At 39.0% G+C, this 27,107-nt stretch overlaps 1 protein-coding gene across 1 annotated transcript in view; it reads right to left on the bottom strand.

The window, feature by feature from the left end:
* Window positions 1-27,107, bottom strand: part of CCDC85C (coiled-coil domain containing 85C) — a 278,137-nt gene that overhangs the window by 249,987 nt on the left and 1,043 nt on the right. The window contains exon 1 of the mRNA XM_053697480.1: window positions 26,986-27,107. This exon is cut by the window's right edge and continues 1,043 nt beyond it. Within this exon, the coding sequence (XP_053553455.1) occupies window positions 26,986-27,107 (122 nt within the window). The remainder of the gene's footprint in view (window positions 1-26,985) is intronic.

The following is a 27,107-nucleotide window of genomic DNA, read 5'->3' as shown; positions in this document are numbered from 1 at the left end:
TCAGAAAATCCGCTTCCCAATTTTCCACTCCTGGGATGTGGATTGCAGACAAGTGGCAGGAGTGAGTCTCCGCCCATTGAATGATTTTGGTCACTTCTTCCATCGCCAGGGAACTCCTTGTTCCCCCCTGATGGTTGATGTACGCAACAGTTGTCATGTTGTCTGATTGAAACCGTATGAACTTGGCCTTTGCTAGCTGAGGCCAAGCCTTGAGAGCATTGAATATCGCTCTCAGTTCCAGAATATTTATCGGTAGAAGAGATTCTTCCCGAGACCAAAGACCCTGAGCTTTCAGGGGTCCCCAGACCGCGCCCCAGCCCACCAGACTGGTGGAAGCCACAGCCCTAGTGGAATGAGCTGTGATTCTGTCAGGAGGCTGCCGTCCGGCAGTCTCGTAAGCCAATCTGATGATGCTTTTAATCCAAAAAGAGAGAGAGGTAGAAGTTGCTTTTTGACCTCTCCTTTTACCAGAGTAAACAACAAACAAGGAAGATGTTTGTCTAAAATCCTTTGTAGCATCTAAATAGAATTTTAGAGCACGAACTACATCCAAATTGTGCAACAAACGTTCCTTCTTTGAAACTGGATTCGGGCACAAAGAAGGCACGACTATCTCCTGGTTAATGTTTTTGTTAGAAACAACTTTCGGAAGAAAACCAGGTTTAGTACGCAAAACCACCTTATCTGCATGGAACACCAGATAAGGAGGAGAACACTGCAGAGCAGATAACTCTGAAACTCTTCTAGCAGAAGAAATAGCAACCAAAAACAAAACTTTCCAAGATAATAACTTAATATCTACGGAATGTAAGGGTTCAAACGGAACCCCCTGAAGAACTGAAAGAACTAAATTGAGACTCCAAGGAGGAGTCAAAGGTTTGTAAACAGGCTTGATTCTAACCAGAGCCTGAACAAAAGCTTGAACATCTGGCACAGCCGCCAGCTTTTTGTGAAGTAAAACAGATAAAGCAGAAATCTGTCCCTTCAAAGAACTTGCAGATAATCCTTTCTCCAAACCTTCTTGAAGAAAGGATAGAATCTTAGGAATTTTTATCTTGTTCCCTGGGAATCCTTTAGATTCACACCAACAGATATATTTTTTCCATATTTTATGGTAGATTTTTCTAGTTACAGGCTTTCTAGCCTGAACAAGAGTATCAATGACAGAATCTGAGAACCCTCGCTTTGATAAAATCAAGCGTTCAATCTCCAAGCAGTCAGTTGGAGTGAGGCCAGATTCGGATGTTCGAACGGACCTTGAACAAGAAGGTCCTGTCTCAAAGGTAGCTTCCATGGTGGAGCCGATGACATATTCACCAGGTCTGCATACCAAGTCCTGCGTGGCCACGCAGGAGCTATCAAGATCACCGATGCCCTCTCCTGATTGATCCTGGCTACCAGCCTGGGGATGAGAGGAAACGGTGGGAATACATAAGCTAGGTTGAAGGTCCAAGGTGCTACTAGTGCATCTACTAGAGTCGCCTTGGGATCCCTGGATCTGGACCCGTAGCAAGGAACCTTGAAGTTCTGACGAGAGGCCATCAGATCCATGTCTGGAATGCCCCACAATTGAGTAATTTGGGCAAAGATTTCCGGATGGAGTTCCCACTCCCCCGGATGAAATGTCTGACGACTCAGAAAATCCGCTTCCCAATTTTCCACCCCTGGGATGTGGATTGCAGACAAGTGGCAGGAGTGAGTCTCCGCCCATTGAATGATTTTGGTCACTTCTTCCATCGCCAGGGAACTCCTTGTTACCCCCTGATGGTTGATATACGCAACAGTCGTCATGTTGTCTGATTGAAACCGTATGAATTTGGCCTTTGCTAGCTGAGGCCAAGCCTTGAGAGCATTGAATATCGCTCTCAGTTCCAGAATATTTATCGGGAGAAGAGATTCTTCCCGAGAACAAAGACCCTGAGCTTTCAGGAGTTCCCAGACCGCGCCCCAGCCCACCAGACTGGCGTCGGTCGTGACAATGACCCACTCTGGTCTGCGGAAGCTCATCCCCTGTGACAGGTTGTCCAGGGTCAGCCACCAACGGAGTGAATCTCTGGTCCTCTGATCTACTTGTATCGTCGGAGACAAGTCTGTATAATCCCCATTCCACTGACTGAGCATGCACAGTTGTAATGGTCTCAGATGAATGCGCGCAAAAGGAACTATGTCCATTGCCGCTACCATCAAACCTATTACTTCCATGCACTGCGCTATGGAAGGAAGAGGAACAGAATGAAGTATTTGACAAGAGTTCAGAAGTTTTGTTTTTCTGGCCTCTGTCAGAAAAATCCTCATTTCTAAGGAGTCTATTATTGTTCCCAAGAAGGGAACCCTTGTTGACGGAGATAGAGAACTCTTTTCTACGTTCACTTTCCATCCGTGAGATCTGAGAAAGGCCAGGACAATGTCCGTGTGAGCCTTTGCTTGAGGAAGGGACGACGCTTGAATCAGAATGTCGTCCAAGTAAGGTACTACTGCAATGCCCCTTGGTCTTAGCACCGCTAGAAGGGACCCTAGTACCTTTGTGAAAATCCTTGGAGCAGTGGCTAATCCGAACGGAAGTGCCACAAACTGGTAATGCTTGTCCAGGAATGCGAACCTTAGGAACCGATGATGTTCCTTGTGGATAGGAATATGTAGATACGCATCCTTTAAATCCACCGTGGTCATGAATTGACCTTCCTGGATGGAAGGAAGAATTGTTTGAATGGTTTCCATTTTGAACGATGGAACCTTGAGAAACTTGTTTAGGATCTTGAGATCTAAGATTGGTCTGAACGTTCCCTCTTTTTTGGGAACTACGAACAGATTGGAGTAGAACCCCATCCCTTGTTCTCCTAATGGAACAGGATGAATCACTCCCATTTTTAACAGGTCTTCTACACAATGCAAGAATGCCTGTTTTTTTATGTGGTCTGAAGACAATTGAGACCTGTGGAACCTCCCCCTTGGGGGAAGCCCCTTGAATTCCAGAAGATAACCTTGGGAGACTATTTCTAGCGCCCAAGGATCCAGAACATCTCTTTCCCAAGCCTGAGCGAAGAGAGAGAGTCTGCCCCCCACCAGATCCGGTCCCGGATCGGGGGCCAACATCTCATGCTGTCTTGGTAGCAGTGGCAGGTTTCTTGGCCTGCTTTCCTTTGTTCCAGCCTTGCATTGGTCTCCAGGCTGGTTTGGCTTGAGAAGTATTACCCTCCTGCTTAGAGGACGTAGCACTTGGGGCTGGTCCGTTTCTGCGAAAGGGACGAAAATTAGGTTTATTTTTGGCCTTGAAAGACCTATCCTGAGGTAGGGCGTGGCCCTTGCCCCCAGTGATATCAGAGATAATCTCTTTCAAGTCAGGGCCAAACAGCGTTTTCCCCTTGAAAGGAATGTTAAGCAATTTGTTCTTGGAAGACGCATCCGCTGACCAAGATTTTAACCAAAGCGCTCTGCGCGCCACAATAGCAAACCCAGAATTTTTCGCCGCTAACCTAGCCAATTGCAAAGTGGCGTCTAGGGTGAAAGAATTAGCCAATTTCAGAGCACGAATTCTGTCCATAATCTCCTCATAAGAAGAAGAATTATTATTGATCGCCTTTTCTAGCTCATCGAACCAGAAACACGCGGCTGTAGTGACAGGGACAATGCATGAAATTGGTTGTAGAAGGTAACCTTGCTGAACAAACATCTTTTTAAGCAAACCTTCTAATTTTTTATCCATAGGATCTTTGAAAGCACAACTATCTTCTATGGGTATAGTGGTGCGTTTGTTTAGAGTAGAAACCGCCCCCTCGACCTTGGGGACTGTCTGCCATAAGTCCTTTCTGGGGTCGACCATAGGAAACAATTTTTTAAATATGGGGGGAGGGACGAAAGGTATACCGGGCCTTTCCCATTCTTTATTTACAATGTCCGCCACCCGCTTGGGTATAGGAAAAGCTTCGGGGGGCCCCGGGACCTCTAGGAACTTGTCCATTTTACATAGTTTCCCTGGAATGACCAAATTCTCACAATCATCCAGAGTGGATAACACCTCTTTAAGCAGAGCGCGGAGATGTTCCAACTTAAATTTAAATGTAATCACATCAGGTTCAGCTTGTTGAGAAATTTTCCCTGAATCTGAAATTTCTCCCTCAGACAAAACCTCCCTGGCCCCCTCAGACTGATGTAGGGGCCCTTCAGAACCAATATCATCAGCGTCCTCATGCTCTTCAGTATTTTCTAAAACAGAGCAGTCGCGCTTTCGCTGATAAGTGGGCATTTTGGCTAAAATGTTTTTGATAGAATTATCCATTACAGCCGTTAATTGTTGCATAGTAAGGAGTATTGGCGCGCTAGATGTACTAGGGGCCTCCTGTGTGGGCAAGACTGGTGTAGACGAAGGAGGGGATGATGCAGTACCATGCTTACTCCCCTCACTTGAGGAATCATCTTGGGCATCATTTTCTCTAAATTTTGTGTCACATAAATCACATCTATTTAAATGAGAAGGAACCTTGGCTTCCCCACATTCAGAACACAGTCTATCTGGTAGTTCAGACATGTTAAACAGGCATAAACTTGATAACAAAGTACAAAAAACGTTTTAAAATAAAACCGTTACTGTCACTTTAAATTTTAAACTGAACACACTTTATTACTGCAATTGCGAAAAAGTATGAAGGAATTGTTCAAAATTCACCAAAATTTCACCACAGTGTCTTAAAGCCTTAAAAGTATTGCACACCAAATTTGGAAGCTTTAACCCTTAAAATAACGGAACCGTAGCCGTTTTTATATTTAACCCCTTTACAGTCCCTGGTATCTGCTTTGCTGAGACCCAACCAAGCCCAAAGGGGAATACGATACCAAATGACGCCTTCAGAAAGTCTTTTCTATGTATCAGAGCTCCTCACACATGCATCTGCATGTCATGCTTCTCAAAAACAAGTGCGCAATACAGGCGCGAAAATGAGACTCTGCCTATGACTAGGGAAAGCCCCTAGAGAATAAGGTGTCCAATACAGTGCCTGCCGGTTATTTTACAAAATTCCCAAGATTAAAATAATTCCTCAAGGCTATGGAGTATAAAATATGTTTATATATAAATCGATTTAGCCCAGAAAATGTCTACAGTCTTAAAAAGCCCTTGTGAAGCCCTTTTTTTCTTGTAATAAAAATGGCTTACCGGATCCCATAGGGAAAATGACAGCTTCCAGCATTACATCGTCTTGTTAGAATGTGTCATACCTCAAGCAGCAAAAGTCTGCTCACTGTTCCCCCAACTGAAGTTAATTCCTCTCAACAGTCCTGTGTGGAAACAGCCATCGATTTTAGTAACAGTTGCTAAAATCATTTTCCTCTTACAAACAGAAATCTTCATCTCTTTTCTGTTTCAGAGTAAATAGTACATACCAGCACTATTTTAAAATAACAAACTCTTGATTGAATAATAAAAACTACAGTTAAACACTAAAAAACTCTAAGCCATCTCCGTGGAGATGTTGCCTGTACAACGGCAAAGAGAATGAATGGGGAAGGCGGAGCCTAGGAGGGATCATGTGACCAGCTTTGCTGGGCTCTTTGCCATTTCCTGTTGGGGAAGAGAATATCCCACAAGTAAGGATGACGCCGTGGACCGGACACACCTATGTTGGAGAAATAGAGGCCAAAGACTCAAAACACTGCTTGAAATCTACTCTGGCATTTATACAGAGGAACAAGTACAATGCTCTGGAATGGCCATCCCAGTCCCCAGACCTGAATATCATTGAAAATCTGTGGGGTTATTTGAAGCGGGTTGTCCATGCTCGGCAACCATCAAACCTAACTGAACTGGAGATGTTTTGCAAGGATGAATGGTCCACAATAACTTCATCCAGAATCCAGACACTCATTACAGGCTATAGGAAGGGTCTAGAGGCTGTTATTTCTGCTAAAGGAGGCTCTACTAAATATTGATGCAATATTTCTGTTGGGGTGCCTAAATTTATGCACCTGTCTAATTTTGTTTTGATGCATATTGCACATTTTCTGTTAATCCAATAAACCTCTTTTCACTACTGAAATATAACGGTGTCCTTCAGTTATGTGATAGATCAAAATGAAATTGCTGATCCAAACACCCAGTTATTTATAAATGAAAATCATGGAAATTGTCAGGGGTGCCTAAACTTTTGCATACAAATATATATATATATATATATATAATGTAAAAGATCTGTTGATGCTCACGGATCCCACCCATTGCTACAACCCTGAGACATGGTTGACACAGAGAAAGAAACCAGGATGCTATAGGTGTGTGGGATGTACCACCTGTAACGCCATGATTCCAGGACCAACGTTTGGACATCCCCACCGCAATCAGAGGTTCAAGATTAGGCATGTGCTAACGTGTACCACCTCTCATGTGGTATACCTACTAAATTGCAGCTGTGGGCGGTTCTATGTGGGAAAAACAACTGACGATGCCCGGACCAGGTTCGCTAACCACAGGTCATCCATCAGAACGGCTCTTAAGAAGGGCTCTAGTGATCAACCTGTGGCCCGGCATTTCGTGGAGAAAGGCCATGGACTCCATGATCTGAGATTCACCCTAATTGATCATGTCCCCCCATTAAGGCGGGGGGGTGATAGGGATACACTTCTCCTACAAGTTGAGGCTAAATGGATCTTTCGTTTAAATACCCTGCAACCACATGGACTCAATACTATGTTTGACTGGCATTGTTTCTTGTAAATTAGATCCAGCCCTTATGGAGATCTGCCTTACCTACCATGAGAGTCCATGTTATCCTGACTTTTCTACCTGAGAGTCCACACTCTATTCAATGTTTTGTTGGTTACTAGTTTACCTCTTATTCCCTTCTTGCTGTTAACTTTCTATTCTGCCTCACTTGTGGTTTGTTGATACTTTGTTTTTCTACTATCTTGTTCTCTAATTTTCCTTTTTTCGTGTTTTTTTTCTTTTGTTTTTTTCTTCCCTTTTTTTCTCTCTTTTTCTTTCCCTTTTTTCCTTCTTGTTTCTCCTATTGTTGTCCTATTGTCTTTTTTTGTCTTCGGTGTCTATTTTTATTTTTATTCTTTTCTGATTATGTTTTATCCCATTTTTTGTTTGTTTTATCTTTTATCACTATTTATAGTTTGTGTCTTCATTCACTTTGGTTTATTTTTTTCTTCGGGGTGTTTGGTATTCTCTCTTGGGATGGTTCATGGGTTGTGCCATCTCAGATCACCTTCTTTAATGGGTGGTGCTACCGTGTATCTAATTTGTATATACCCCCCATCTTGGTACACTGTATATATTGGATAGTAAATGTACAATAGTGGTATAGTCCCTGTAGCAGTGCCCACTACGATAGATATGCGCTTTAGGGTCCAGTGTATGATATTAATATACCCCCATCATAGTACGGCAGGATTACTATGCTGTATATATTGTTTATTGATCATCTTTATAGTAGTGGTATAGCCACTGTAGCAGCGCGCATTATAAGTATCGATTGATATGTGTTATAACAATGATAGGGTTCAGTGTCCCGGTGCTGTTTATTACGCTTAGTAGCTAATTTGTTATAGAATATCGTCGACTTGTTTCTTTGTTGCTATTTGGATCGTTGTGACCCATTGCCATGGCAACCCCAACCGCAACCCGAGTGATTGGTGCATCGCCACACACGTGATCGGCCGATGCACTTCCGGGTTTGTCTGCTTTTCCTAGTGCGGGTGCAGTTGTGGTGGCGTGGTACACGGCGATCGGCATTAGAACTTTGTTTGTTTTGCAATCATGGTAGGTTGTGAGTTTGTACACATATATGTACTTTATGCCTGATAACATATAAGGCTTTGAATATTGGTTGGCTCCCCAGATAATAACGGTTATAAGGGGTATGTTATGATTACCATTACTGTGGAATGTTAAGTTGTTTACCATGTTTATACTGCTATAGGTCTTTTAATATGAATATTTTCACTGTCACAGCATTGATCGCTTATACTACAGCTTATATACGATGTTCACTTTGTGACATATGGTCACCATAGCAACACTTTTGGCGGTTTTTTTGCTAATTGGGGGGAGGGGTTATTTGTTTGTTTGTATAAATTCACTAATGTTTGAAGCATTCACTGTCTGAGGAAGGGGATACACTGTCCCCGAAACGTCACTATTTTTGCCAAGTAAAAAAGTTTGTTAAAAAATCCAGCGAGTGCAAGGTCTTTTTCTGATATTGTATATATATATATATATATATATATATATATATATATATATATATATATATATAGTACATATATATCATGTATTTTATACCGCCCCTGTACACATACTCAGCACAATAAGATCTACACCAAAAATATACAGTACATATATAATATAAATATTTGTTGCATAAAAATATAATAATAAAATTATGTATATTATTAGGCTTAGTAAAGCTGCAACATTACTCCACTGCATACCTTATTTACTACAATGTAGTTAAATACCCATGTACAGTCTCTGATTGGCAAAACAAATTTAGATTTAAAGGGACAGCATACACCAATTTTCATATAATTGCATGTAATAGACACTACTATAAAGAATAATATGCACAGATACGGATATAAAAATCCAGAATAAAACCGTTTAAAAACTTACTTAGAAGCTTCCAATTTAGCTTTGTTTAAAAGGTTACTGGAACACCCACTGCAAGTGGAAAAAACAGACACTCTCTCCCTTCCTTTGCATATGAAAAGACCCTTTACACAAACAGGAGCAAGCTGGAGTAGGTATACATTGATATTCTCCTAAGACTTTGGGGCTTGGTTAAGAGTCTGAAAATCAGAGCAATGCTATTTAAAAATAAGCAAAACAATCCTTTTTTTTTTTTTAAATAAAAACTGTATGGCCTATATAAATAGATCATCTACAAAACATTTATGCAAAGAAAAAAAAAAATGAGTGTATAATGTGCCTTTAATTCAATATACTATATACAACTCCTTAACAGCTAAGCCACATGCAGACACTATTTTATGAACCCTCATTACTTTCTTTAAAATAATCAATAACAAATTCCAGGAAATTCCACCAACTGAAATCTATTCACATCTAGAAGCCCTGATCTGTTACTGATTGTTTGTATAAATTGAACAGGAGTGAGGCTATGAGGACAGTTCAGTGTGGTTAAATGGACAGTACACTGTAAATGTTACCTTGAATATAATGAAACTACTTAAACATATTCAATTATTACATATAGATTTTGCATTTAAAAATGATATGTTAATGTTTTTTTTTATTTTTATGCTAACAGGACTTCAAAACATAATAAATATATACTGTACAGGATAAAAACATCTGTGCAAGCAGAGGTGCCAGGAGCATTCTCTGGGTTCTGCCAATGGGGAGGGCTGTATTGCTCATATACCCACTGAGCTGAAGAAATAAAAGCTTGGGGCTGAAAGTCAGCCAGGAAAGGGAGGTAAAAGAGAAACAAAATGTGTGTGAAATATTTAAATTATAATTAGCTTCTGTGAGTAATACTGACAATATGATACACTACTCAATGGACGTTTTAAAGGGCTATTATAGTCAGAAAATTGCACTCTCTAATTTGTTAGATGAGCATGTTTTTAAAGGGATAGTCTAGTCAAAATTAAACTTTAATGATTCAGATAGAGCATGCAATTTTAAAAAAACTTTCAAATTTACTCCTATTAACAATTTTTCCTTCGTTCACTTGGTATCTTTATTTGAAAAAGCAGGAACGTAAGCTTAGGAGCCAGACCATTTTCAGCACCTGGGTGGCGCTTGCTGATTGATGGCTACATTTAAACACCAATCAGCAAGCGCTACCCAGGTGCTGAACCAAAAATGGGTCGGCTCCTAAGTTTACAGTCTTGCTTTTCAAATAAAGATGCCAAGAAAACAAAGAAAATTGATAATAGGAGTAAATCATAAAGTTGTTTAAAATTTAATGCTCTAGCTGAATCATGAAAGTGTAATTTTGACTTGACTATCCCTTTAAGTCTAGTGACTCAGCACCTCTGTATTTAGCTCCCACTTGTCATTGGCTCAACAGATGTGTTCAGCTAGCTCCCAGTAGTGCACTGCTGCTCCAGAACTGACTTTAAAGGTGTTAAACATAGTTATATGCAAGCAATAGTGCTATAATTAAATGCTCCAACAGCAATCAGTCATACAGGCCAGTAATACATTTTACAACACTTTCGTTTAGATGTAAGAAATAACATAAATGCAGTTCCTGTTATCTACAATACGGCACGAGGAAGGAAGCAATTCACCGGTGAGCAGAAAAACAGGTCCTATTGATTCTGCCATGGCTTGTGAAATAGCTGTGATGTTTCCTTGAGTCGTGTATCCCAAAACAGGTGCCAAAGCAGGAAGCAGCACATCCAATCCCCTTTCACTACCTATTATGTTTTCCAAGGCAATGAGGTTTCTATGAAGATTGGAGGTTTCAGTAACAAGGTACATTAAAGGGGCTTTGTGTTTAGTGAAATCCCTCCTCCGTGCTATTTGTTTGTCTCTTTGGGATAACATCTAAACAATACAATGGGTATTCATACAACAGATCATTGTCTCCTTTCTACTCTGTTATATACAAGAAACTTACAAGGAAGTACTTACTAGGGAACACTGGCTGAAAACTTTATTGTGCATTTACAGATATTTCTAGTGTAAACATATTTAGAGGATTTTATTTTAAAACTAATTATTTTCTTTTACTATCTGTCTAATCCCTGCAAAATGGTTAAACAGTTCCTACTGTGGGGCCTGGATTTTTAATATAGTAAATCTAAATGGTTCGTTTTTAAATTTACATAAGAGCAATTACTGTAAGGGGATATATTTTTTATTCATTTGACATTTAAGTGACATTGCACAGGGGGGTACTCACTTCTGTTGTATAAAGTATATAGTCAAAAGGTGTGCTAATGTGGCACACCAGACGTTACAGCTGGTACGCAAATGACAAGCAAGTATAGATGCGTATGCTCCAGTCACTGGCTATATCCTCATCTAAAGCAAAATAGAGGTGTTCCAGGGGTGCAACACTGACTACCCTTAAACCCTTTTGTACCATTTTGAGTTAAAACAAACAGTAAAAGAAGGAAATGGATTTTATAATCCAGTGGTCTGTGCCCCTTAAATCTATGCTAGTGGATCGACAACAACAAATTATCATGACATTTTCTGATGCCGGTTGAATTTTTGAAAAATGCAAAAATAGTAAGAAGAAAAAAAAAAATCATTAAATTTTAGCATTCATCCAAATACACACAATACCCATATATAAACACACACACATATAGCCACACATAGATAAACACACACAATACACACGCATAGATATATACATACACACACACACACACAATACCTACACACAATACCCACGCACAGATACACATACACAAATACCCACGCACAGATATATATACACACACACACATATATACATATACCCACGCACAGATACACATACACAAATACCCAAGCAGATATATATACACACATACACACACAAATACCCACGCACAGATATATATATACACACACACATATACCCACGCACAGATACACATACACAAATACCCACGCACAGATATATACACACACACACACACATATACCCACGCACAGATATACCCACGCACAGATATACCCACACACACACACATATACCCACAAACAGATATACCCATGCATACATATAGCCATCAACACATAAATACACACACACATATATATATATATATATATATATATATATATATATATATATATATAGCCATGCACAGATATATCCACACATACATATAGCCATCACATATACACATGCACACACACATATAGCCACGCACAGATATACCCATACACACATATAACCATCAACACATATACACACACACAGATATACCCACACACACACACATATAGCCAGGCACAGATATACCCACACACACATATAACCATCAACATATATATATATATATATATATATATATATATATATATATATATATATATAGCCACACACACACACACACACACAATACACACATACATTCACTTGCTCGCACACACAGACAAGCAGTAAAAGTTATATTATTATTAGACTTTCTATATACAGAGACTGTAAACATATTCCTGGCTCACTTGCATAGCCTTTGGAAGTGTGGGAAAACAACAGAATGTTTACCCAATAATACAGAAGCTTCCCTGGCAGTAACTTCTATGGAGTAACAAACAGGTGCAAACTAACATAAAACAAGACATTAATAAGGGGAAGGCTGGCATGGAAATGTAACAGACAGTAGCCAGACAGCACCCCTATATATAGTGGTAGCAATGTTATCTGCGGGTATAGGAATATGCTTCATTTCTTACAGATGTTGTCTTGTTTGTGAAGTCAAAGCAAAAATCCCCTTTCACTGAAATTATACTGAGCTAACATTCAACAAGGAATACCTAGTAATAGAAGTGTCATTTATTTTATTGTACACATTAGTTGAATCATGAAAGTTTCAAGGGATATAAATCTTTTATTTGTCATTAGGTTAGCCAATCACAAGAGGCAAATAAGTACAGCCACCAATCAGCAGCTAGCTCCCAGTAGTGCATTGCTGCTAATTAGCCAACCTAGGTATGCTTTTTAACCAATCATTCCTGAAGAATGAAGCAAATTGCATAATAAAAATAAACTGGAAAGTTTTCTATCTGAATCTGAATCATGAAAGTTTATGACTTTACTGTCCCTTTAATGTTAAACATAACTGTAGTGAACATGCAACAATTTTTGGTCAATATGTAAAATATCTGAGTTCTGTGTAAAAAGTAAAAAAAAGCCCTGATTATATACAGTAAATATATGCCGGATGGCTTATTATATGATTTTCTGCTATCCAGTGCATAATTTAACAAATGTATTTGATAATTTGTGCAATAAAATGAACATTTATAATATTAGCTAATTTAAGCTTAAAGTGATGGTAATTTTTACTAGTTAAAATCATCTAATCTTCTTAAACCTATCTAGTAGGTACTAATCGCTATATTTTATTATTATTTTATACTTCCTTCTCTTCTTACATTTATTTCTATCGCGGCTCCACCCACAATAGAAATATTGATGACGAAGTGATGACCAATTGTGAACTATTACGCTGAATATCTATATTTCAAGGAACTGTGGGCAGATAGCTTCAAAGTGAAACTACGCATGCGAGTAAGGAACGATCAGAAGCTGCATGACATCACTAACGCATGCGCAAAGGAATTTAATTTTTTTTCTACCCGATGTGAAAATGCCAAAACGCCATGGATTTAATTGGACCACGCAATTATCGTCAAATTTTTTTTTTTTTTAGTAAGTTGTCTCGGTGCTGTCGGCGGATAGCAATAAATAGTAGCTATTGCATTAAAAAATAAAAGGTATTAATAGTGAAAATTAAAATTTTTCATGACTTAAACTCGTTTATTTTAGGATCGTATAAGAAGTAGACATTGCTTTCAGTTTACCATCCCTTTAATATTGGCTAAAATATTAGCCGGGTGGTCAGTAAAATCAGCTGGGTGGTGCACCCACTAAAAAGGTCCTGGGGAGAACACTACATATAGAAAACGTTTGAACAAGTACTAACTACATGCATTAACACATTCTAGGAGTCACTATTCCAAAAACTGTTTCCATGTAAACTGTGTAGTATTTTTAATCTTAAAAATGTACAAAAAACATTTACTGAATAATTTGCTTTGGGGATTTATTGTTCCTTTAAAGGCAACATTAAACCTTTTTTTTTCTTAAAGAGGTTTATCTTAAATGTAGTCATTTATTTTTTTAACTGGATATCATATCCAACTTTAAAGCTTCAGGAGCCCCCTTATCAGCCAACGAGCTTTGAATCCCTAGGTATGCATCACATATTTCCTGTTGTTTGGGTACCTACAAGCAGACATTTCAGACATAAAAGAGGCTCCAAGTTAAACAAAACGGTTTGTTTTTACCAGCTCTAAACCCATTTGGATTCCTTTGGAGCTCAGAACACTTGGTACAAATGTGTTTCCCATGCAACTTGCTTTACAAAGACTGCACAGCAGTGACAGCAGCGGGTACAGCCTGTAGCAGAATAGGGATGATTCACTCTCACACCTTGCTGTGATATACACACGGCTTGGGAAAAATGCCAAATATAGCTATCTTATATTCTCCCTAGATTTTGTATTTAATGGTATATTTTAGTTGAATCAAATTCCCTTCTTGTACTATCTATTTTACTCTTTCAATCTTATTAAATATATATTTACATTTGAACAAGCTCCTGCATGGTGCTCCAAATCAGGATTTGGCCAGTGATTGGAGCATACGTGTGTATGCCTGCTACTGATTGGCCCACCAGCTGTATCTTCCTCTGGAGTGTCACAGAAGCACAAACGTGACTTGGGGCAGTAAAGTGAAAGTTAAACGTTCATGATTCAGGCAGAGCATGCAATTTCAAACACATTTTCAATTTCATGAGGGAATACTTTCCAATTTATTTACATTATCAAATTGACCACTTTCCCTTTGTTGAAAATTAGCTCCATTGCATAACAGCATACATAGGTAGGCCCAGGACAGTACACGTGTCTCATATATATATATAAGTGTTTTTTTGTTGTTGTTTTTTTATTGTAATCTCTATCTGAGGTTTAATTTTGACAAGTAATAAAAGGAGTGCACAATAGTTGATACTATAGGCCCTGAAAGCTACACTTGGCCACAAGGGAAAAGGGAAATTTGGGGAATTTAAAAAGACAAACTCACTGTTCAGAGGTTATTTTTGAACAATGTAAGTTGGGATTTTGTTACTTGAGGAATAAAGTTGGGTTCTGTTTGCAATAAAGTAAGGTCAAGCATGGTCAATAGCTAGAGTAATGCAAGTCCATTACACGCCTTACTAAGCACTCAGATATTCATACAAAAGACAAATCTCACCAGAATCTGAAGTTGGTCCTATTATTCCTACTCACTAGGTCCCTAGAATTACTCATTACCGTCAGTTTACCGACAATTGCTTTGTATAGGCAGATCAAAGCCATCAGCACAGCAATCACAGTAATGAAAGAAATCATGAGATCATTTATAGGCAAATAAAAACCATACTCAAAACTATGAGGTGAGGTGCAACTGTGTACAAAAATATTATAATGGTAACTGCACAGTAAAGGATTTAAACACAAAAGTAAAATTCCATACAGGAGCCACGCGCAGAACAGAGTTTGGGGAGGAGGGGAAATCAAATTAGCAATTATTTCAGTATTCATTCAGGCTCTCAGCAGACCCCATGATCCCCCAGCACTGAGCTCAGGCTCCCAGCACACCCCATGATCCCCCAGCACTGAGCTCAGACTCCCAGAATACCCCATGATCCCCCAGCACTGAGCTCAGGCTTCCAGGACACCCCATGATCCCCCAGCACTGAGCTCAGACTCCCAGCACACCCCATGATCCCCCAGCACTGAGCTCAGACTCCCAGAATACCCCATGATCCCCCAGCACTGAGCTCAGACTCCCAGCACACCCCATGATCCCCCAGCACTGAGCTCAGACTCCCAGCACACCCCATGATCCCCCAGCACTGAGCTCAGGCTTCCAGCACACCCCATGATCCCCCAGCACTGAGCTCAGGCTTCCAGCACACCCCATGATCCCCCAGCACTGAGCTCAGGCTTCCAGGACACCCCATGATCCCCCAGCACTGAGCTCAGACTCCAAGCACACCCCATGATCCCCCAGCACTGAGCTCAGACTCCCAACACACCCCATGATTCCCTAGCACTGAGCTCAGGCTTCCAGGACACCCTATGATCCCCCAGCACTGAGCTCAGGCTTCCAGGACACCCTATGATCCCCCAGCACTGAGCTCAGACTCCCAGCACACCCCATGATCCCCTAGTACTGAGCTCAGGCTCCCAGAACACCCTATGATCCCCTTAGCATTGAGCTCAGGCTCCCATAACATCCCATGATCCCCTAGCACTGAGCACAGGCTCCCAGAACATCCCATTATCCCCTAGCACTGAGCTCAGGCTCCCAGAACACCCCATGATCCCCTTAGCACCAAGCTCAGGCTCCCAGTACACCCTATGATTCCCTAGCACTGAGCTCAGGCTCCCAGTACACCCTATGATTCCCTAGCACTGAGCTCAGGCTCCCAGAACACCTCATGATCCCCTAGCACTGAGCTCAGGCTCCCAGAACACCTCATGATCCCCTAGCACTGAGCTCAGACTCCCAGAACACCCCATGATTCCCTAGCCCTGAGCTCAGGCTCCAAGATCACCCCATGATCCCCTTAGCACCAAGCTCAGGCTCCCAGTACACCTTATGATCCCCTAGCACTGAGCTCAGACTCCCAGAACACCCCATGATTCCCTAGCACTGAGCTCAGGCTCCCAGAACACCCCATGATCCCCTTAGCATTGAGCTCAGGCTCTCAGAACAACTCATTATCCCCTAGCACTGAGCTCAGGCTCCCAGAACACCCCATGATCCCCTAGCACCGAGCTCAGGCTCTCAGTACACCATATGATCCCCTAGCACTGAGCTCAGGCTCCCAGAACACCCCATGATCCCCTAGCACTGAGCTCAGGCTCCCAGAACACCCCATGATCCCCTAGAACTGAGCTCAGGCTCCCAGAACACCCCATGATCCCCTAGCACCGAGCTCAGGCTCTCAGTACACCATATGATCTCCTAGCACTGAGCTCAGGCTCTCAGTACACCCTGTGATCCCTAGCACTGAGCTCAGGCTCACAGAACACCCCATGATCCCCCAGCACTGAGCTAAAACTCCCAAAACACCCCATGATCCCCCAGCACTGAGCTCAGGCTCTCAGAACACCCCATGATCCCCTAGCACTAAGCTCAGGCTCACGGTTCACCCCATGATCCCCTAGTACTAATCTCGGGTTTTCAGTACACTCCATGATCCCCTGAGTGCATGAGTTCATGCACACGGTACACACCCATAATCCCCTAGCACTTTAGGCTCCTGGTACACCCTGTAATACCTTGCTACTGAGCTTAGGCTGCCAGCACACCCCACAATCATTTGGAATTAAGCTTGGCCTTGTAGTACACCCCATGATCCACTGTTACTGAGTTTAGGCTACAAGCACACCCCATGATCCCCTATCACTGAGCTGAGTATCCTGGTAAATCCCATAATCTCCTGCCAGCACACCCCATGGCATTGAGCTCAGCCTCACGGTACACACCATGATCCCCTGCTGCTGTGCTCAGGATCCGAGCACACTCTATGATCCCTTGGCATTGAGCTCAGCCTCACGGTACACACCATGATCCCCTGCTACTGTGCTCAAGCTCCGAGCACACTCTATGATCCCTTCGCATTGAGCTCAGCCTCACGGTACACACCATGATCCCCTGCTACTGAGCTCAGGCTCCGAGCACACTCTATGATCCCTTGGCATTGAGCTCAGCCTCATGGTAAACACCATGCTCCTCTGCTACTGAGCTCAAGCTCCAAGCACACTCTATGATCCCTTGGCATTGAGCTCAACCTTACAGTACACACCATGATTCTCTGGTACTGAGCTCAAGCTCCCGTTACACCTTGTTTTCTTTCCGTGTTGGGCCCAGGATCATGTTACACCCTGTTTTCCCTAGCATCGAGCTCAGGCTCCTGGTACAACTCATGGTCTCTTGGCTCTGAGCTTAGACTCCTAACCAAGCTACAAAGTTGTAGATAAATACTGATGTATGCAGACTTCAGACTGTTTCTGTTTGTATAATGGGTCTTTTCATATGCAGGGGTAGGGAGGGTCTGCTCCCAGCCCCTTTCAGTGTGTGTACCAGCCTAACCTCATCAACAGTGCTTAATTGAGAGCTTCTAAGTAACAACAAAAACTAGTATTTATATAGCGCCTTTCTCCCATTGGCAGAATTAACCAAATCGGCAGCTGAATAGTAATAGTTTTTATTATTACCCAATTTAATGGTACTCATTATGTAAGTTTTTAAAAGGTTTTATATTGGATTTTTATATCACTATCTGTATATTCTTCTTTATATTAGTGTCTATTATATGCAGTTAAATGAAAACTGGTGTATACTGCCCCTTTAAAGATAAAAATAAATCTTTCCAAGACAACCATACTGGAGAGGCTTCCCATTTTTAGCAAACAAAAACTGAAAACACTAATGAAAACAGACAATGCTTTGTGTGTCAAGAGGAAACCAGAGATTTTTTTTATATCCTGGCACTCAGATAATAATAATTCTGTTGCCATGGAAGAATATGTAAAAGATCTAAAAGCAAGTCCTTGGTTATTGAACAGTTTTCTGTGAAATCTAAATTCACTTTGACAATTCTATTTTTTTTCACCCACTGAAAAATCTATTCGTAGAAACAGGTCAGCTGTATTTTTGTACAAAAAAAAAATGTTAAAGCCTGGCAGCTATGCGTACTTGTATCAGAACACTGTGCATGTAATGTGATACTATAAAAAGCAACATATAGAAATCTCCAGGTAATATAAAGGCTTATTACACCATAATGATCATTTTTTCAATTGATGAGCCATAATGGTTTCTTTTCACTTACAAGGCCAGTGTATGCATTTTAGAAATGATATTTCTCAAAGCAAAAATATATACTTCCTGCAATACATTGCTAGTGTAACCTGCTCTGTTCCGAGCCAGCTATGGCGTATTTCTGTCATTCACAGCGCATTTGGCATGTATTTCTATGGGGCTGGATAAGTCAATAGTGTCACCCAGGCCTGTTATAGCAGTACCTACATATAGTGCATTTCTTCTGCTGATTAGTGCTTAGTTATACACTGACCTCTGCTTTCTCTTGTTTTAACCATCTACTGGTGGCAGTTGGTGAAGCCCTACAACTTAGGCAATTTCATCTAGGAGCTCTGTCACAGAAGCTGCTTAGATCAGCAACCTTACAGTTCTTCTTACAGTAGTATTGTGCTCTTCGGGTTAGCGTGAATGCGATACTACTAGTTACAGCTACATCCAAGCCACAGACTTCTAGGCCAAAGTGATTCTGTTAGAATTCATCATCTCGTTAGCTGGTTTGATCGCAGTCTGGTATAAGTCTATGTGACATTTTATTTAACGAACATGAAATCATAACACCATAGCCAAAATATATGGACCAATGCATGCTTGCCTAAAGTTGCTTCAGTGACACAACATACATACCCCGATATACTGTATATAGACATTCTCACAGATATGACTGAAATGTGCCTTCTAATAGGAGCAAGCTCTCCCCAAACATCAGTGGTTTTTACCATGGATGAGTTAAATGGGTGGAAGCTCTGTGTGTTGTAAATGGGGGGGATGTAGAGTAGTAGTTTATATTCACAAGCAAATACTTTAATGTATTCAGCATAGTACCAGAATAGCTTTCTAAGTGAATATACACAACATCCTGATATTGTAATCTAACCCATGGTGTGTATGCAGCATTCATAAGCTTAGAATGTTTGAGATCAGCACATGCGTCTGTGCCAAATGTGCTTAGCAAATCATTTAAACTGGAATATCCCTTTAATATCAATGAACTAAGTGCTGCCTATAAATGCATAGATTAGTGTACAGTATGCTGTATTGCCTTACCATCTTTTAGAAAAAGAAAAAAATTTATAATTTGGGCATTGCAATGCTGGGTGCTGCATCATGGCTCTGTCTTATTGTGTGTAATATGTATTTGCTGTACTATATAAAACAAAATGAGTAACAGGTTAAAAGATCAAGAAAAATACAAGAAAGCTTTAAAGCAGATCAATAATTGCCCACGGGGTCTGAATATCTCTTTCTTTCTCTGACACATCCTGCACAGAATATTCTGAGTGCTGGGTGGTAGATATGGGTCAGTGCGCCAGGGAACAGATTACCACTAGGCAAACTCTGAAGCAAGAATGAATTATGTCAAGTACAGTGGAATCAATTAATGCTGATTAGCAATTAAACACTTCATTCCTGCACTGTATAATGGGTGAGTAGTTGGATAACACAGAAATCAGTATATACAATATCTTATTAATTGTTAGTATGTGCTGCTAGATCAATGTATAATTAACCTTCCATTTAGTGCTCATAAATCAATATCACACTTATATCTGCCAATATGATTTGCTGTATTAAACGCTTGTAGATTGTTTTCCAAAAGTCTCTTTCTACTAGCTATTCAGCATTCGCCAAAAACAGAGCTAGCAACACACACCCTATTGTATAGCTACTGCCTCTGTTACTAAAAAATCGTGCACTATAACGCCTTTCTCTGAAAAGTATTTAGACATATGAATCCCAATTTATTTATTTTATTATTCAAATAGAGCATGTGATTGTAAACATCTTTGTAATTTACTTCTATTATCTAATTTGTTTTGTTCTCTTGGTATCCTTTGTTGAAAAGGATAACTAGGTAGGCTCCGGAGGTGCCTCTTGTTATTGGCTTACCCAGTAAGTTCAGCTAGCCTCCCAGTAGTGAATTGCTGCTTCTTCAGTAAAGGATGAAGAGAATAAAAAAATGAGATATTAAAAGTAAATTGGAAAGTTGTTAAAAACGAATTCTCTATCTAAATCATGAAAGAAAAAATTTCGGTTTCATATCCCTTTAAAGTGCCTTTTGGGGGATCTATGATTTTTTATTTTTTTTTTTACAAAAAGGTTAATTTGGGTTCTTCCCCTACATTGCAAAATGTCAGCGTACAAAAATATATTTTAAATTTAAATGTATAATTTGGTTAGCACAATTTACATGTTTTGCAGTCTAGGGACATACCCGCTGAAAAAAACCTTGAGTATATATTTTTTATTGTGGCAAATTAGATATAGCTATAAATAAAAGAATACTCAAGCAACCACAGTATAGCATGTTGCAGGGTCCAGTATATTGCAGGATACACTCTAGGCATCAGTGGAGAAAACACAATTTTAGAGTAACAGTGGGCAAACTAAATATTTAAAGTATATTGCAAACTTGTTTTAATGAACATAAATGTAACATTGTATGGGAGATTCAATTTTGTGTTTGGGAGGTTGGAGGTCATCTTCCAGCATCCTCAACCTAACCCTACAAAATGCTACAGTGAATGCTTTATGAGAACATTCTAAAATATATTACAATACATAAACTACTGATATATTTCTATATCCACATACTGCAGAACAGACACATTCCTGCATAACAGGAACACTCCTGAATTCATTCAACACACATATCATCTCTGTGTACACAAGTACTCTGTGTATACTGCAGAACAGACACACTCCTGGCATTTCTCACGTTGTCCTAAACATCCAAAAATGACTTCCTTTGTATCAGTGCTTGACAAATGTATTCAAAACTCCAAAGGGAGACTTTTTTTGCAGTTTTAAAAAGATTAGATATATGTAGAACAAAATAAAACATAAGGGACCAGAAGTAATCTTTAAGGAGCGACATGGCTACTTAAATTTATCAAGTGTTGCTTTACATTAGAAGCTGTCAAAAGTAGGGGAGCCTCACTCCATTAAAAGGGACTGTATACACCAATTTTCATAAAACTGCATATACTAGATACTAGTATAAAGAAGAATATGTGCAGATAAAGATATAAAAATCCAGTATAAAACCTTTAAAAAAAAACGTACTTAGAATCTCCCAGTTTAGCACTGTTGATGAGATTAGGCTGGGACACCCAGTGAAAGGGTCTGGGAAAGCAGGAAGGGCAAACACTCCCCCCTCCCTCCGCTGCATATGAAAAGACCCATTACACAACCAGGAGTCTGCAGACTTCAGTATACATCTAAAACTTTGGGGCTTGGATAGGAGTCTGAAAATCAACACAATGTTATTTAAAAGTAAGCAAAACTATACATTTTTACAAAAACACTCCAAGATGGTCTATATTAAATGGATCATCTACAAAACATTTATGCAAAGATAAATCTAGTGTATAATGTCCCTTTAAAAAAGGCAAACTCACGATCGCTGTGTCTCTTCTTGAAAAACTAGGCGAAACAACAAAAAATCCGGACATTGGGAAATGTTAACCTTTTAACGCCGTTAGGACGTTGTATTCCGTCCGAATTTTGCTGGGCTTTAGCGCCGAAGGACGGAATACAACGTCCTAACCGCTTGGCTTTCCTGAAGCCACTGGCGCTTCCCTGATGGGATCGCGGTCTGGAGGGCGTGCCTAGCATCATAGGGGCGCCCCCCTGACGCGATCCCATCATTGAATTCTCGTGATCACGTGCACAATCGCGAGATTTCAATTTGTTCCGATGTAGACATGTTAACCCTGGCACGAAAGGGTTAATAGCCATGTACCGTATTTTTGTGTTCCTGTGACTTGCTACATCAGATGTAGAGTATTAAATATATTGAAAATTTAGGTTTATTTAAATTATAATAACTTGTTTTGCTCACTTAATCCACTAACCATATTGAAAATGTCATTATCTAAGTATTTTCTTTTCTGTATGACGAGAGAGATAAGATAAGCATATGCAATCTCTGTTCAACCTAAGCCCATTTGAATGAACATACCCTTGGAACAATGTGTGGTGGTTTCAAAGTACAAAACCATCTATTTTAAAAATATCAACAACAACAAATCAAAAAAGAGAAATTTCTATACATTTAATACTCTGCAAACAGTAAAACAAGTAATTGGAAACACTTTAAGGGAAACCAGTATTCCTTTAAAAAGAGACATGAACATCAAATTAAATTCTTCGTACAATATTTAGTTATGAATATAAAAAAAAATACTTCACAATGTACTTTCAATATTTATTTTACCCCCTTTTGCTGTTATTTACCTCTATAAATTGTGCAAGGGTGACTGCTTAATCAGTACATGAACTCATGTATATCTCTCCACAGCATGACAAAATAAACATATTCAAGAGGCTTTTTAAGAGGTGTGTTCCTGGACTGCAATTAAATTCAAATAAATAGCACTATGCAGAAATGTTTTGTGGCAACTAAGGGTTACAAGGAGTAAGGGTTTCTTTACAAAAGGAACAGCTGACACTGATTAACGCATAGATTTTATTTTACAGATTTGGCGCAAAGCCAACACACACTCATTTGAAATGATGGCTACTAATAAGCCTCTCAACTTCACATGATTTCCGTGTGTCAAAGGTCTGCACAGTAAGAAGGTGCTTTGGAATCTCACTCTCAATGAAAGCAATACAAACTCATTTTACCAGTTCCTACAACAGAGAGATACAAGACAGTAAAAAGGGTGTTGTTTTCTTCTCTGATGCTGAGTGAGATAAAGGACCTGCAGTTAACTTAGGGCTGAATAAACATACCCTGAGCTTGGAGACAACATGGAAGGCAGATATTTAAAAGGGACGGTCTACTTAAAGGGACACTCAATCAAAATTAAACTTTCATTATTCAGATAGAGCATGCCATTTTAAACAACTTTCCAATTTACTTCCATTAACAAAATGTGCACAGTCTTTTTATATTTAAACTTTTTGAGTCACCAGCTCCTACTGAGCATGTGCAAGAATTAGTGTGTATGCGTTTGTGAATGGCTGATGGCTGTCACATGGTACGTGTATGCATTTGTGAATGGCTGTTGGCTGTCACATGGTACAGGGGGAGTGGAAAAAGACATAACTTTTAAAATTGTCAGAAGAAAAAAAATCTACTACTCATTTAAAGTTCAGACTAAGTGGTATTGCATTGTCTTGTTATCTTGCATTTGTTGATTATGCAAATTTACTGTGTTGACTGGTCCTTTAAATTTTGGTATTGTTTAAAAAGTTAAATAATCCCATTATTACCCCTTCCCCAGTTTTGCATAACCAACACCGTCATATTAATATACAGTTTACCTTTGTGATTACTTGTATCTTAAGTCTCTTATCTCGATGGTCTTTACAATCATGCATTTTAATCAATCAATGCTGGTTCTTGTATAACCATTATCATTATACCTAAGTAGGTTCTTTAACAAAGGATACAACGAGAACAAAGTAAATTTGATCTTTTAAAAAAAAGAGTAAATAAGTCACAAAAGTTTACATTTCAAGCAATTTTGACATGTCCATTAAAACTCAAAATGTATTTCCTTATAAAAAAAAATGTTTAAATATGTGAAATGTGTAGTAAAAACAAAAACTTTCTAATACACTTTTGTTACTTGCTTTGTCTTTAAATGCCTCCAGAGAGGTTGGGGTTCATCTTGCAGGATCCATACCCCGACCCTGCAACATTTGTGTGTGTGTGTGTGTGTGTGTGTCTTTAATGTCCCTTCAACCGCTTTGTGAAGCATCACACATCCAGTTTTGTGTATTTTGCAATCTTTATGCACTAATCTCATTTTTGGGAAAAGTCTTTTTGTGTTTGCAATACTACATATTAATAAATTGCTTTTTTCCTGTTGCATATGCTGGTTAAAAGAAAAACTTCCCATGCATGCCTCTATCCTTAGTTAACTTGATTTACTAGATTCTTTCAATGACACATGAGCCACCTGAATATTACACATTGTCCAAGACTAGAACTCAGTATAATTTGTACACTCACAGCTACATCCTGAATTTCTATCAGTCAAAAGAGGAGAGATAAGAAAATGGACAGATAGTATCTGTGTTCCTGGCCAAAAACAATAATGGCATCCACACTCCAAGCTAATTACACTAACTAAACTTACATTTTCTAAATATTTTTAGACTTCTACCTGTTGATCAACATACTTTAGATAAAATGAACGACTGTACAAATTGTGCAGGAAATAAAGACGTTAGTCTTGTTATCAAATGCTAATTTTGGTTTTCTGGGAATGATATCCTTTAAAAATGAATATTCCACTTTTAAAAGAATATAAGCGTCCTTATTTTTCTGTAGATATTTATAACTGATTTGCCATAAAAAAATAACTCAAAATATTATCCTTTTTTTTAAAAAAAAACTATTTTATATTGAACATATAGGGTCTTATACCACCCCTCCTCTTCTAACTTAGCCAAACTAAGAAGCTGATAGGCCTGTACACACCATGAACGCACTTTTAATCCTGCACCACTCTTTCACAGCGCATACAACAGATCTCTCAGTTTAGGGCTTGACAAACCCAGCAGCCAGGAAAGCCACTGGCTCGTACATTTCTACCCATGGCTCCTAACTTTTTATTCTCCATATGTCTATATTTGTCTGGCTCCTAAAATTTCTTACTGGCTCCTAATTTTAAACAGATTTGTCAATCACTATTTAGTTTAAATTCTGCAATTTAAATTAGAATTGGTTGCAAATTAATTCCAGCCATCTTTAACACTAACTGTTCAAAACTCACATTAGTGAAATGATCATTATTACTAGATTGAAAAAAAAATATTACAGGCCAGTTATATGGATATTTGGGACTATAATTTATATAAATAAAAAAAAAAGGTTTAGTTATTTAAAGTATTGGAATAAAATCTAAAAATTATCAGATAGGCAATTAAAATATATTATGCAACAGGGCAGGAAAAGCAGCAATACGTATTTAAATTAATAGAAACATTTACTAATTAGACTCAAGTATTCATCATACCACAGATGGGAACCCAATATTTACATATAAATGTTTGCAGAACAAGGAGTGTGAATAGAATATTAAAAGGGACACTGAACCCAATTTTTTTCCTTTCGCGATTCAGATAGAGCATGCAATTTTAAGCAACTTTCTAATTTACTCCTATTATCAATTTTTCTTCATTCTCTTGCTATCTTTATTTGAAAAAGAAGGCATCTAAGCTTTTTTTTTTTTTGGTTTAGAACTTTGGACAGCACTTGTTTATTAGTGGGTGAATTTATCCACCAATCAGCAAGAACAACCCAGGCTGTTCACCAAAAATGGGCAGGCATCTAAACTTACATTCTTGCATTTCAAATAAAGATACCAAGAGAATGAAGAACATTTGATACTAGGAGTAAATTATAAAGTTGTGTCATGCTCTATCTGAATCAGGAAAGAAAAAAAATTTGCGTTCAGTGTCCCTTTAATGTCATGTCCTAAAGATTTATTTATTTATTTATTTATAAAATATTTTACCAGGAAGGATACATTGAGATTTCTCTTGTTTTCAAGTATGTCCTGGGATGCATATAAAGATGCATATAAAGTATGATTATCCATAAAAGCTTCAACAATAGAAATATATTCTCAGATTAAAAAGCAAAGATTGAATTATAAAAGTTAAAAGCAGGGCAAACAAAACTATATTCACCAACAAAATTACATGTGCTAAAATGTATTTAAGGAGCAATAATCCCTTCTCATATCATAGGATTATAGACATCAATTATCCTGTTGGTCTTAAAAAAATCAACAAACACTTGGAAATGTAAAGTAAATAATTCTATGGGACAAGTCAGTGAAACCACAACTAATCAAAAATAATATTTACACTATTTATTGTATATCCATAATTTACCATATCAGAGTAATCTTAAATATATTAGCAGATATGAGAGGTACATCTATCAGAACTATGAGGGAAAACAGAAATAAGGCATATTATTGTCACCTATTTGCAATAGGGGCAGGATTTCATTGTAATCTCCCATGTTGATAGACTGAATTTTAAAATAATATGAACCTTTGCAACAAAGAAATAAATCTATGTACAACAGCTACTAATCTTAGATAACAAAATGTATAATTCTGTTTAAAACATTAAAAAAGTTTTCATATATTTATTTCCAAACACGAGCTATAGGAGTAATGTCACCTCTAAAGCAAGTGTACAGTATCAGGGGTGGTTAAATGAGGAAACTCTGTATATAAGCACATTGGTAGGATTTATAAACACGTCTATTTGTATACAGAGCCGCATGTTCATTTTAATAAGGTCTATGGGAACAGGCTTTAATGTCAACTTCTCATTGAAATGCATCTTTTCTTGAGAACTTTAAACAAGCATCACCAGGACAACCTCAGTTACAAAGCCAGCATTGCACATTGTGTACAGGGGAGTGGGCACTTACCATTAAGGCCATTAGGGATACTTCTATGGTGAGAGGGGGCTGACAAGTCATCCACCGACCTTCTAATGGTGCCAGATTTGTTCTCCACAGGTTTAGGGTGGTGGTGGTGGTGGTGAAGGTGG

Source organism: Bombina bombina, chromosome 1 (genome assembly GCF_027579735.1).
Source record: "Bombina bombina isolate aBomBom1 chromosome 1, aBomBom1.pri, whole genome shotgun sequence".
NCBI lineage: Eukaryota > Metazoa > Chordata > Amphibia > Anura > Bombinatoridae > Bombina > Bombina bombina.
This window is presented reverse-complemented; position numbering and strand designations above follow the sequence as displayed.